General features: G+C 32.4%; 1 protein-coding gene across 1 annotated transcript in view; it reads left to right on the top strand.

Annotated features, from left to right (window-relative positions):
- LOC145246715 (GDP-fucose protein O-fucosyltransferase 3-like) overlaps positions 1-12,432 on the top strand; it is a 53,379-nt gene extending 40,947 nt beyond the window's left edge. Inside the window, exons 4-6 of the mRNA XM_080108457.1 lie at positions 321-724; positions 7,705-7,879; positions 11,205-12,432. Coding sequence (XP_079964583.1) covers positions 321-724; positions 7,705-7,879; positions 11,205-11,708 — 1,083 coding nt within the window. The 3' untranslated portion in view covers positions 11,709-12,432. The remainder of the gene's footprint in view (positions 1-320; positions 725-7,704; positions 7,880-11,204) is intronic.
- Positions 12,433-14,692: the final 2,260 nt, after the last annotated feature.

Genomic DNA, 14,692 nt, shown 5'->3' with positions numbered 1-14,692 from the left:
GCAACGTTGGGTCTCTCTGCTAGTATTTAGATAAATAGCGAGTGTGAACACTGGTGAAGCATTTTTGTGTTTGACAAAGCGTGTACACTACTATAAATATTTTTGTGTTTAAATAAATTTTCTGGAAAATCATTCCTTCTTATTCAATCACTTATTTGAAATTGTTAAAGATAATACTTGCATCATCATCATTGTAACTGGAAGGGGATTATTACAAAATCGTCTATCATTAATAAAATATTTTCTAATAAAAAAAAAAATGTCATTTATTGTTTGATTAATAATTATTATAATAATTTTTTTTTTCTTTTTTAACACAGGTATTTATGTTTTATGGGTCAGACTTCAGCATCAATGATCTTCCATTACCCAGGAAGCCGCACCATGAGTGGGGATTGTTCCACGAGGAGTCGCCCAAAAATAACTACCTCTTCTCCCATGCAGATATAATGACAATGTTTAATCACACCTGCACGTTTAAGAGGGAGTCTGACTACTCTATCACAACGCAGCACCTGCCCACGTTGGAATGGTTGGAAGATACGCAATACCTGCTGTCAACCGGTATCAAGAATAGCTACCTCAATGAGTTGGCGCCGATCCTTTATGTCCACAGTGACTGTGACACACCTTCTGATCGTGACACATACATTAACCTTTTGCAAAAATACATTAAGATTGACTCGTATGGCACTTGTCTTCATAATAAAGATCTACCTCGACAGTAAGTAAATTAGTTTCTTGGCTCTTCTCATTTTTCAAAGTTATTTTTTTTGGGTTAGTGTTGTGTGGTATTTTTTTACTTAACTTTGCTCTGGTACTACAGATCAGGCTGTCTAGAGATACTGGCTTCCTGACCTAAAATGCACAAGGCGATGATATTATTGTTTTTTTTTTGGGAGGGGGGGTCCATTCCATTTTCAAAATTCGATCATGTTCTGCAGTGTCAAAAACAGCAATTTTCCAAACTCCATGAATAATCGGAGATATAAAAAATTTGAAATATAAAAACTTTTTTCCGGAATTAATGGGTTCAAAAAGGTTTATACCATAAAACAAAACAACCAAACCAAACTCATGAATAAATATTTTTAAATATAAATAACTTGAAGCATTAAAAACTTTGGTTCTTGTCCAGAATTTGCAGTATATTAAAAATATAAAAATAAAGAAAAATCTGTGATGTACATGCATGTGACAAAACGAAAATATCATATTCCAAAAATCAGTTTTATTTTTAAATAAGAAAATCAAATTTTATGAGTATCTGAGGAGTGATTGTCGCACCTGCTATTTTTAAATAAAAATCTCCAGAAACGAAGGGGGGTAACTCAATACTTAGATTTATGCTCTAATTTCTACGAATTCCTATTAATCACTTAAAAATGAATTTCTTTATAAACATAAAACTACTTGATTAATTTATGTGATCTTTGGAATATGATATTTTCATTTCATCATGAACAGAACAATTTTTCACCACTTTTATCTTCTTTTAGGAAGATTAAGATCAAGATATAATGATACTAAACTCGAGTCCTTATTCTAATTTTTATCAAAATTCATTACATGATTTAGATACTAGACAATAATTAAAATTTAATTCTTAAGCATTGTTTATGAAAAGAGAATATATATATATATATATATAAATATATATATAATTTAAAGGAGATTAGAACAATAGTCTAAAGAGCTGAGTGTATTTTAATGTAACAGTGAAATTACTAGTTTAATTAAAATACAGGAAATAGAAAGTGCTCGTTGTAATTTAGATATATAATAAGCTCGATAGTTAAATGTCCTAGAGCTAATTCAATATTAAGTAATATTGAATCAATAAGATAAAAAGCTATAGCAAACATCTAAATGACTATTTTAATCACAGTTCCTGATTTCAAAAAACGAAAAATTAAAAGATTCATCTGCCTTACTTTTAATGCTAGGTTTATTTATGGTGTCTTTTAAATTCAATAAAAACCCTCCAAACTTTGCTGATGAGGAGACCTTGCTTACCAAGAAACTATATATAATTATTCTACATAACTTGATGTATACCACAATAAAAAGCATTGTTTTCCTAAACGATCGTACAGATAATTGATTTTGTTGTTGTTCCTTCTTATGAAACGGATTTTTAATTTAATTAAAATTTGATTTTTAAATTTTAAATTATAAATCACATTACTTAATATATATATATATATATATATATAAATATATATATATATATATATATATATAAATATATATATATATATATATATATATATATATATATATATATATATATATATATACTGTATAAGCAAAATCAAGACATTCAAAAAAGGTGTTGATAGCAACAAAAAGTGTATTTCATTTTACGTTACAATTGTTTCCATGCCGGAACAACAATTTCAAACATTATGGCATTTGAAAATTTTCACAAAACCAGCATTTCTTCAGACATTATGAATAAAGACACTCTTGACAATAGAACATTGTTTAAAGAAAAAGAAAAATTCCCTTAACGGAAAAGGAGCATGTGAAAAACATTTACTCTGGAAATAACCTCCGTGAAAATCCCATTTAAATATTAATATATCACATAATTTTCGTATCCTTATTTAAAAACAAAGTCATAAGAAGTTTCCACAAAAAACCCTTAGCCATTTAAAACAAATTTTTTAATATATCCCATTCGTTGAATTTCTAAATTAGATTTTAAATTAAATTAAATTTTAAATTTAAATTAAATTTACTGGATTACACGAACTCAGTACATTGCATACAAGTCTGTATATATATATACGTTTAAGAGATTGAAATTGGGAGTAAATCCAGTACTTGTACAATTTAATTAAGACATTAAAAAATGAAAATATCGGGGGGGGGTATATATTGTATGTATCCGTTTTGAAATGATTTTCTCCGGAAAAAAATTTCACTTAATTTCTTAAGTAGTTTTTTAGGAAGAAAAGCTAGTATTAAAGATCGGGAGGGAGTGTCGGCACTTTTAACTGAGTTATCTTCCTTCAACGCAATGTTATAGCTAATGGCATATTAGAGTGTCATTAACCAAAACCAAAATTGATGAGGAATTTTTGGTAAAATTATTTATAAAAAAAATAGATGACTTAACTATAGCCGAAACCAAAATTATGAAGAATTCTTAATAAAATTATTTATAAAAAAAATTAAATGACTTGAGTGCCATCAGCTATAACCGAAACCAAAACTTAAGAATTCTTGGTAAAATTATTTATTACAAGAAATGGAAGTACATAACAATTAAACGACCCGGATGTAAGCGTGACACAGAAAATAGCACACATTAATATATAGATTGTTTGAATTTTCATTTTTTTTAATTTTCAATGTCTTAGTCCTGTGTTAAAATATATAAATGCATTTGTTTCAAATCCCGTTATTCTCCAGAAGCACCAAATTTTCTTTTTGATGGATGAATATATGTCTCATCTCACTAACGAAACATTTCCTACAAACTATAAAGTTTAGATTCATCATTATTAAACCCAATTTATTTTTGTAAGAATATTTTATGAATAGCATTATCAATTTTGCCATTAACATTTTTTTATTTATTTTTTATTTTTTTACATGGGAGTCACCACTTATCAAGGCCCAAAAGCCACTCTAGGATAAGGGTTAATGAATGTAGAGTAATCTCTGAGACAACAGCATATTAATAGTTAGTGGATTATTTAAGGAGCCGGTTCAACAAGAACTTGTTTACATCGGACTTGAAGACGACCATATTGTAGTCAGCTGGAAAGCAGGCCAGCAAAACAGTTCCACAGACAGACAGTTATAGGAAAGAAGTTTTGTTCATGAAATTTTTGTTTAGATTTAGACACAGATAGAGAGTGGAGGAAAATGTTGATGGTTGTTGCTTTTTGTGTAAGTGTGGCAAGGGGAGACCATAGATTGAAGGTCAGTTTTTGTCTGTATTGTTTTTATTTATTCAGCTTTTTTATGTACACGATGGAACAATAGAAGTGTCGCCCTAAAGAAAGCAACACTACAGCTTTATTTTAAAACTTTTCTTGAAAAAAAACAATTCAGCTAACTTGATTATGTAGTAGAGATGACATCTATTTCATGTAGCCGTCTTCAGCCTCAATCACCTCCTTGATATGGGTCCGGAACTGGGAGCACATCTTTTTCACAAGCGCCGGTAGGAGCTCGGTGAATACTTGGCAATCAGGCTGGCTTTGGTACTGTGAGAGGTCATGTTGGTAATGTTCTCAATGTATGACTAAACGAAGTAGCTCAGCAGGTTCAGGTCGAGAGAGGAGGAGGAGCCAGTGAGAGAATGGTGCAAAGTCGCAGAACTCCTTCTGAAGCCAAGCCTGGGTCTCTTTGGACTTGTGAGCCAATGCAGAGTCCTACTGCCACACCCAGGGTCTGCCAATAGCCACCTGATTGCACCAGGGGATCACCACACTCTTCAGCAAATCCATGTATTCACTTTCATGCCAACTTCGAAGATGTGAGGTGGCATGATATGGCCCTCTCTTGAAACTACACCAAAGACCATGACCATGGCCGGAAACTTTTTCATCACCCTGGGAAAATCCCTGTTCTTCGTGGAAATCCAGTGATGCATTTTGAGGGTGCTGACAATGGTCCTGTTGTCATAACTTTGATTGGTAAAGAGCATTAGTTATACAGCGGCGCATTTCCAATCTCGCTCGTTGAACATTGTGTCACTTTTAGACATGATAGAAGGATCTTATCGCTCTTGGGATTTGTACACAATGGGCCAACTAGTAGATAGTCTGCAACAAAAAAGAAAACCAGTTTTCATCAAACTGAACTGGAATCATGTTGTCTTTTCTAGGGTGGCAATTTTATCACTCCATTCTGTATTTTTGGGGGCCAGTTTATTACAATGTATACGTAATAGGTCTCTTAAACATTTAAGGGAAGTGTAAATTATTAGTATAATCTGTTTCATGCCTGTTTAACATGCTGACATGTGTTGAACAGATTTTAAAAAATTGACTTTTAAACTACACTATCTTTGCCCAGATCTTTATTCATCCCTCCTTCTTCCAAATTCATTCTTATTTCTACCTTTTAAATTTCAACTCTTTTACATCTACTGATCCAAGCACTCTACTCTCATCCATTCTTTCTGTGTGACTAAACCAACAAAGTGTCCTGTTTTGCACACATCTCCCCATATAGTTCAAATTTAATTTTCCTCTGAGGTCATCAAAACTAAGCCTGTATTTAAGCCTTACATTACACAGCCATCGTATCGTTTTTCTATCATTTCTCTCCATATAACGCATATTCTCACTTACTGGTCAGGTTTGACATCCATATATCTTCACATGCACATACTTGATAGATTCTTCCCTTGGTAATATTTTTAATGCAAACAAATAATAGAAAGATATGTGTGTGTGTGTGTGTATTATAATATAATAAATATAATATAATATATAGAAAGATATATCTGTGTGTGTGTGTATTATCTATATAATTATAAAACTCAAATGACCTTGTAACGATGTCTGTAACCCACTTTCCGGTTTACGACATCCGGTTGCGCATGCGCGCATGACCTGCGCACTGAAATATTAACGTTATTATTTCGAAATTATTATTTAACATGTGAAGATGGGGTTTAAAATAACTTAAACGTAATACAGAAATGAACGATGTAAAAAAAAAATAAAGCAGATATATCAAAATTTGAATTTAACTATAATAAGTATTATGGTATCTGTTCAGTGCACATTTACCTATAAGTATGGCCAACCGCTTATAATTCAGTAACTGTAAGTTTTTTTTTTCAAAAATAATCAATTATAATAAACAGAACGGCTCATAGAAATCTATCTATATTCTTTTTTTCATTTTAATATACTTTCATAGAAATGTATATATATTATTCCTTAATTGGAATTCATTTTTGAGATGAGCATTATATATATTAATTTATTTTTATTTCGGACTATTATTCTCATCTTTATTAGTTGTTTTTTTTCATCTTTTATTGGTTTTGTTTATTCACAACGTTTCGGCCAACTATTCCTCTGGCCTTCGTCAGGTGGTAACCGCGACGGATAGGAACATACGGATATATATATATACCAATCGGTACGGACCCGACTATGGAAGATCAGATAATAAATAAACGTGGATTTATAAGGTCAAATAATCCAACCTTGATCGCCCTTCGGGGCCCGTGCCGCAGTTGATAGAGACGTTGAATCTCTACAGTTCCAGATGAGCATTGTCTGAAGATAGCTGTTTTAATCCCACCCAAAGCGTGCCAGAGGTTAATTGGCCAAAAATGTTGTGAGACGACAACAACTACGGATGGCAGTGATGGCTGAGAATGCAGTTAGGAGATTCGAAGTTCCTATCCGTCACGGTTACCACTTGACGAAGGCCAGAGGAATAGTTGGCCGAAACGTTGTGAATAAACAAACCAATAAAAGATGAAAAACAACAACTAATAAAGATGAGAATAATAGTCCGAAATAAAAATAAATTAATATTTTCATAGAAATGTTTCTGTTATGTCAAAAAAAACTATTTTCTTTACGTCACAAGTGTCACGCTCATACATGAATTCCATAGCTAATATAAAATACTGACCCAATGGGTCACGGATAGTCTGGTAATATATAAATATGTATCAAGCTCTACACAAATCAGTGAAGCAAATAAGATAAACAATTGATGACAATTCAAACTTAAATAATTTTTTTTTTTCTCTTTTTTTTTTTCTCCCTATATATTTTTCCAAATTTTTTGTATATTTTCTTTATCTGTTACTATTGTTTACTATCTATTCAACCTCTACATGCAGATAGTAATATGTATATTCGCAACATCTACTCATAAGCTCTAAGTTGTGGGTGTACTCTTTTTGTTTGCACAGAGATGGTTATAGCAACAGTTTCGAGAAGTTTTTAAATGCATCTTCAAACAAGTTCACTGTAAAAAAAAACTCTTCATCCTTGTACCCTCCAGTCCAAACTTGACACTGCAATAAATGTTCATCAACGGCCGCATTGTGTGGCAATATTGGCAATTTTTTGTACATGCATATCGAAGGGGTACATATTGGGGAAAATCTCACTTTCAAGCACAGTTTATGCCTGTGAAGAAAGTCTTTGTTTTAATATACACAGATATAAACACATACACACACACACACACACACACACATATATATGTACAAATATGTTTGAAAAAAACATCAACATTTTGATTCACACACAAAAAAAGAAGAAAAATGGAAAAAAATAAAAAAGATATAATTAAACAGGAGCTTTTTGTTGTTTTTAATGTATGTTTAAATAGAAAAATGCTGCCAAAATACACAATTCAAATATATATATATATATATATATATATATTTATTTATTTACAAACTATATGTTAGATATATCAGATGTACTATGGTTTTATTGCAGAAGATTTGCCTTCTAAAGATTTAAAAATCCAAACAAATTATCAGCAACTCACGTAATGAAAATGAATCAAAGAATTTGTATTGTAGCTCTTACGTTTATGATCAAGCATTTTATTGATTTCTTTTCAATCCATCCAGGCATCATGTAATTATGTTCAGAGCAGATCTTTCATTGAAATATGATTAAATTATGCAGCCAGTCAATATATTTGTTTAAAATTAATATATTATGTTTGTGTTGTCTTTTTTTTTTTTGCCAGCCTGATTGATCCAATCAAAGGAATGCTTCACAAGGATTTCCTGAATCTTGTGGCCAAATATAAATTTGCTTTCTCCATGGAAAACGGTATCTGTGATGATTATATAACAGAGAAATTATGGAGACCTCTGATGGTCGGAACAGTTCCTGTAGTTCTTGGTTCAAGCAAAGTGCAGGTAACATCCAAGAGTTGGTTTTCCTTTTTTTTTTTTATTTTAGACATCTCTTATTTGAATCACTAGTGCTGTTTGAAATTTAAAAACAACAAAAATTGCAGATATATATGTGTATATATATATATATATATATATATATATATATCATACATACATACATACATACATACACAAAGGGTAGGTAATATGAATATGGCCGAGTATGTTCACTGCAGAGGCTGTGATTGCAGCCCACTTGTTGTGTCGGATCAAAGTTGTTGTCTGATCCAGTCAGTCCTGCCACAAAAGAATTCTTTAAAAACAAAAACCACAAACCTAGTTTATAAACAAATAATAATGTTTGTTTATTTTTTATTTTTTTTGGGGGGGGGGGGGGGGGGTATTATAAGTGGTACTCTCCTTCTAAAGGTTGACTGACAGACTTGTAGATCTTTGCCTGACCAGATCAATATACATAATTCCTATTACACAGCCCTTTGGCTGAGAGCCCCAAATAATCAACCTGCCCAGAGAGAGACACTGGCTCAACTGTATGACGGCTCCCAGGAAAATCAATTGCTTCTCTCCAACTTCCGCTCCTCATTCTCCTCCTTGGGAGTAGAGGATGGCTATGCCCGCCTCCTCTCCTTCCCATCTTCTGGAATCTTTTCACCCCTGACTGATTCTGAGCTTTGTTAGTATGATCACCATTCGACCACCTCGAGGTTGACCACTCAAGACATCCACCATAATATCTATATGATCTCCATTCAATGAGCTTTTTCTGCAGATGATCTTTATAAATTGATTTTCTCATGAAGGACTGTCGCAGCATGACTTTCCCATCCAATGAGGCATTTACTTTTTTAAAACAAAGAAAATATCTCTTGAGTGGTTGGACTCTGGTCAGAGATATTTTTAGTCCTCTCTGCCCTCCCCTCTCTCATTGTTTTCCCAATCATTTATAACCTACAAACCAGCCATTCGTATTCACCAGTAGAATGTGAGGTGCCTTCAATAAGTTTCCAGACTTTTTTCATAAGAGCACTTTTATTAGTAGTACACACATGAAACTCTAGTCCCTTAGAAAGTAATCTCCTCTGGTTGCAATGCACTTGTATCATTCCAACAACTTCTCGAAGGCTCCATGGAAATCCTCTTCTCGTATGAGCGTGTCAGTGACCTTCGTTACAGCCTCTTTTATCTTCTCAGTTGTCTCATAATGACAGCCTTTAAGTTTTTCCAATAGTCACAGGGAGCAAAGTCTGGATTATAGGGAGGTCGAGGAACTGTCTTGATGCCCATTTTAGTTAAATAGTCAGTGACAAGGATGGAGTTGTGGACCGGTGCAGTCACACTTCCTTACTCCTCGCACACCTCTCATCATCCCTCACAGACTTCCTGCCTTCTTTGAATCTCTTATGCCACTCAAAAACTGATGTGTGATTCATGCAAGATGGTCCAAAAGCAGTCTGAATCATTCCATACATTTCTGTGGCATTTTTTTCAAGTTTAAAATAGAATTTTATCGTTCTAAAGTGTCCTCACATCCAGATTGCATTTTTGAAATTCACCAACTGTAACAATCAGGCTTTAGTAGTGTGTATTCCAATTCCTGCTGTAGCTGTTCATTGAAACCTGAAATCATAAAAATTGGTAAGTCATCACATAAGATGTATAGCAACAACATACTGAATTTTCAAGAGTGTACGACAATTTTAAATGCTGGTACAAAAAAGTCTGGAAACTTATTGAAGGCACCTTATGTGCACGTTTACAATAAGAAGTTTTGCAATATTTACATGTTATTTTGCAGTGTATATGTTAAATGATCAAAGCATTTCACAACGTGTGGCCCACCTCTCTTGGGACGTCACGCAAAGACCCCTGATCGTCTTCAAAAACTTCAGCTCGTGATGTCTGGTTCCCTGAGAGGCAGTCACATCAGATTCCTGGTATGCTGAAAACGAATAGCAAAGCTCACGTAGGCAAGAAAGGAAAACAGACACCTGAAATTCTATTCTACTAGAGTTAAATTCACAATAATATTTACAGTCTTTTTACAATATATTAGTTCAGTACTTAGCACGTTTTTTAAAGTCTCAAATCTCTCTTCTCTTCGGAGACAGCACTCAAGCGCATGGAGGAGAGGGGTTGGTCACGTCTTCAGGGAGCGATATTTTTATTTCGAGATTCTGCATCAATCTGAAATCTTCCTGATTTCGCGTGACACTGTCCTTATATAGTAAGGTCAGGGAAGGGGGAGACGATCTCCTAAGCCAATCGAATTACGCCATGCATCTGGGGAAATCCCAACAGCAAAATTGCGGGTGTGCGTTTCAGCCATATCACTAGCTTTGCAATCTGGGACCAAAATCAACATTTAATTCCTATGACCTTAAAGGTTAAACCTTGTCATTCAGAACCCCTGGTACTGGGTCCGTCAGGCCAGATAATGTCAATGCCATTATTCTAACATTTCCTGTCGTAGATTTTTCAATAACAATTATATCTCTGAGTTTCTAACAATAACACAAAATATATAGCTGATTTTTCAAATAATAAAGCAAAATATATCTATATATTTCAATTTCAAGCCTTTGTGATATCCACTGTCGTCCGGGATTAATTAAACAATCTTAGCATAGTTACCCGGCCTTCTTCAGGTCCCTGGGAAGTCTGAAACTCCCCAATGAGGGGCAGATCACTCCCTCAGGTCACACACGTTACAATGTGCAAGATATTCCTTGTAATTGGGAGTATCATGGTAGTGAGTGTTATAACATATTGGGTATGTGCGATCTGAAAGCTGCTCAAATGGATGTGTAATGGAAACTTTTTCTTTTTACAAGTTTGAACACCTAGCACTCTCAAAGTGTGAACCTCTATGATCGTCTGTGGTTGCAATAATTGACTACTTATGTGCATACTGCAGAGAGCTTCACCACATGCTTGAAACCAAAATTCAACCATTTATCACAGTCTTGGATCAGTTTTTTTCTGGCTGTCAGGAACAGTATGCAAATCTCAACCTTTATCTGATCAGTCTATCTCTTTGCTGATCGTCCTCTTGATCTTTATGGATATGGTTTCTTTATATAGTTGAAGTCTGGTAGCTTGGAAACATGTCCAAACCATATTAATCTCTTTTTCAAATAAAATTATAGATAGATCTATTAATACTAGTGGTCACAATATAAATAAAACACAAATCACCATCTATATATATATATATATATATATATATATATATATATATATAAGCGAAAACAACAAGAACTTGTTCATCCATTTTTATTTATTTATTTTTATCTGTTTTTATTTATTTTTATTTATTTTATTCCAGGATTTTCTTCCTGCACAGAAATCTGCGGTTCTAATCAATGAATTCAAGACGGCTGAGGATTTGGCAAAACATTTACTTTTCTTGAACAGCAATGATGCCGAATATGAGCAGTACCTTCGATGGAAAAAGACGGGGGTCACAAATAGTTTTCTGAAGAAAGTGATGAAAGAGCGTGAATGGGAAGCCCCCATTGACGGTCTTCCATCGGACGGTGGAATAAACTTTATCGAGGGCTTTGAGTGTTTTGTGTGTAAGCGAACTCATGAAAACCTGAGACGTTTAAAAGAAGGTAGGCCACCAAAAGTGTTTCAGGCGAGTCTTGAACATTATGGCTGTCCAATGCCGTTTCGGTTCAACGCGCTTGGACAAAGGGTGGATTCTAGTGACTGGGCCCACGAGTGGCATGAGAAACAAAGGGTTGCAAAGGCACTCAGGTATTATCTGGACAGGGGTAAAAATTTCACATTGAAAGAAATTCACGAGTTTAAGTTTATTTCTAATTAATGCACATTACTTTTATTTAAATTTTTTTTTTTTTTTTTTTTTTTTTTTTCTTTTGAAATGCTGATTAAGAGTTGGACCACATTTGTTGAGAGAAAAGGAGCAAGAAGCAACTTCAAATAAGAAGTTTTAAGGAGCAACCTTTTCTTTTTTTCTTTTTTCTTTTTTTTTGCAAAACTTCAAGCATGTTTAAACTTGTACATAACATCACATCATTAATGGCTACACTTTATTTCATTCGTTTGTTTTGTTTTTTTTTAATATTTTTTTTTTTGTTCAAGTCTTTGACTTTGAATAAAACAAATATATACATTCTGTAAAAGCGATATTAAAATTAAGATATGTCCAGTCAATCGGCATTTAGCAAAGATGCTATTTCTAACTTAAGTGTAACAGACCACTGAAAATTTAATTAAAAAAATTCTCACAGAGCACAGAAAATATCATTTCAAACTTGAGCGTAACAAACTATCAAAAATGAGGTTTTAAACTCAAGCGTAACAAACCACCGAAAATGCTGTTTCAAACGTAAGCATAACAAACTAGTGAACATGCTATTCTAAACTTAAACTTGACTAACTGATGGAAAGAATCTCTTCTAAACATATTTTCTATATTGTATTCCACTAACAAAAGGGTTTAATTTTTCAGTGTTTAGAATGATAAAGATCTATTTGAAATTAATAAACAAAGCAAAAACACAAGATACTTGAATAAAAAGATAAAACTGATGCTATAAAAATAAATGATGATGACTCTATGCAAAAAAAAAAATAGATAATATTCAATCTGAAAATAGCCCAAATAATTATGACATAAGAAAAAAATGCAAAAGATAAAGTAACACTAATGATATTAACTAAATCTAAGAATGAACATGAAAATATATCATTTTCTTTTCCATTTGTCCTGCACAGTGAGGTCTGTACTGGATTTTATCTTTGTTTAACATGATGACTTACTATCCTTAAGATCTTGGTGTAGGTTATCCAACCATCTTTATTTTGGCTGTCTTCCATCTTGAATTCTCTTTTTGTGCCTCTTGTTTTGTCTCACACCAGCATTAACGATTTCCCACATTGTGATTGAGTTATATATGAACCTGAATTTATGTTCCCCTGTTTCCTTTTTGGTGCCACCAAATCAGGATGCCTGAAAATATCGGCTTCCTGACTTAAATGCACCAAACATTGATGGTTTTTTTTTTTTAAATTTTTCTTTCCCTTTGCAAAACTCAATCATGTTCTGCAAAGTCAAATATAAAAACAATTTTCTTCAATAAAACAACCAAACGAAACGCCATGAATAAATATTTGAAGTAGTGTTGGAACGATTAACTGGAATCGAATCGGGAATCAGAAAAATCGGGAATTTTGAGAGTATCGGAATCGGAAAACTCTGTCTATTTTCTGATGCCAAAAACAATTCCTTAAATTATCTTTTTGATTTAATTAAAACAAAATCTTCCACTGCTGGTAGTAATAACCAATATTTATTGATTTTAAACGACCAATAAAACTATGATCTATAGATCACCGCTTCACAAGTGTGTTTTTACGGTTGAGAAAATATATATACACATTTAACATGTCTTTACAGTAATCACAGATTACAACTTCATAATCAAACATTTAGAGATTTATAAAGAATCTGAATCGGTAATTGTATCAGGATCAGAAATTTGATACGGAATTGGTAACTGTATCGAAATCAAGAAAAAATATTGGAATTTTCCTATCACTTATTTGAAGGTATCAAACTTTTGAAGCACAAAACCTTTTATCTTTCCAAAATTACTGGCTTCGGCATTAAATAACCCAAAAATGGTTAATATACCATAAAACAAAACGATCAAAGCACTTTTTTTTTTTCATGTAAAACAGATATATCCACTCCAAATCTTATTCATATTAACTGCTAACAGTAATTTTGCACTATAAGAAGCAGATCCACATTCAACGACTTCTAAGCATATCCCTGATCAAGTCTTTCTTTTAAATTTTTTTTTACAAAGCAGTTTGCACCAATTTTGTAAACTTTATTGTTTTGTTTGCATATTTTATTTAATATTTATTTCCAGAACAAGAATCGAGCTACTTTACAGGAATAGCATTTAAGTACAATTTCAACGACAAATATGAAAACTTTGATATTTATTCAGATTGGCTTTTATGGCGGCAATTAAAAGTAAAGAAAATACAGAAAAGTCTGTATGATGTTCGTCCCAGTCATGGAACAAAGATAATTAAATATTCCAAAAATCATGTAACTAGATCAAGTAGTTTTTTTTAGGGTTTTTTTTTTGTTTTTTGTTTTTTATTCAAGAAAATCAAATTTTACTCTTTGTCGATAAGTGGGAAAAGCAAGTATTGACAACAGTAAAATCAAGGGAAGACAACCGATTTTAATTTCATTTTTTTTTTTTTTTTATTTTTTTTTTTTATTATTGTTGGAAAGAAAACCGAAACGTAAGATTTAAAACCAAACATTACTTTATTAACATAACGTGTATTTTTTAAAAAATTCTTATTCTTTTCAGAAAATAAAATTATGAAAACATTTTCTTAGAATAGTCATTTTATGAGTTACAAACAAAATTTGGAGAATATTAAAATGGCTAAAAAAAGAAAAAAAAGGCAAATTTGTATTTTTGAACAAAAACAAAACAACTACTTGATCAATTTTTGTGACTTTTGGAATATACGATCTTTCAATCTGTGACAAGTACACGGTAAGTTTTTTTTTTTTTTATCGCTATAAGTGCCAATCTGAATAAGCACAAAAACTTTACAAGTGATTTTGAAAAAAAAAAAATTAGGCACAGAAAATATGAATTTTTATTTTTGGTGGATAATTACAAGATTACAAAGATTACCATTAAATTTAATTGTTTTGATATTAATATCTAATTAACACACATCATATGAGTTTAACTTTTTTGCTGCTGAAAGTGTACATATCTTCTCAAAATTTTATTAGTATTAGCT

The sequence above is a fragment of the Euprymna scolopes genome, chromosome 24 (assembly GCF_053919585.1).
Source record: "Euprymna scolopes isolate OS-2025 chromosome 24, ASM5391958v1, whole genome shotgun sequence".
NCBI lineage: Eukaryota > Metazoa > Mollusca > Cephalopoda > Sepiida > Sepiolidae > Euprymna > Euprymna scolopes.
This window is presented reverse-complemented; position numbering and strand designations above follow the sequence as displayed.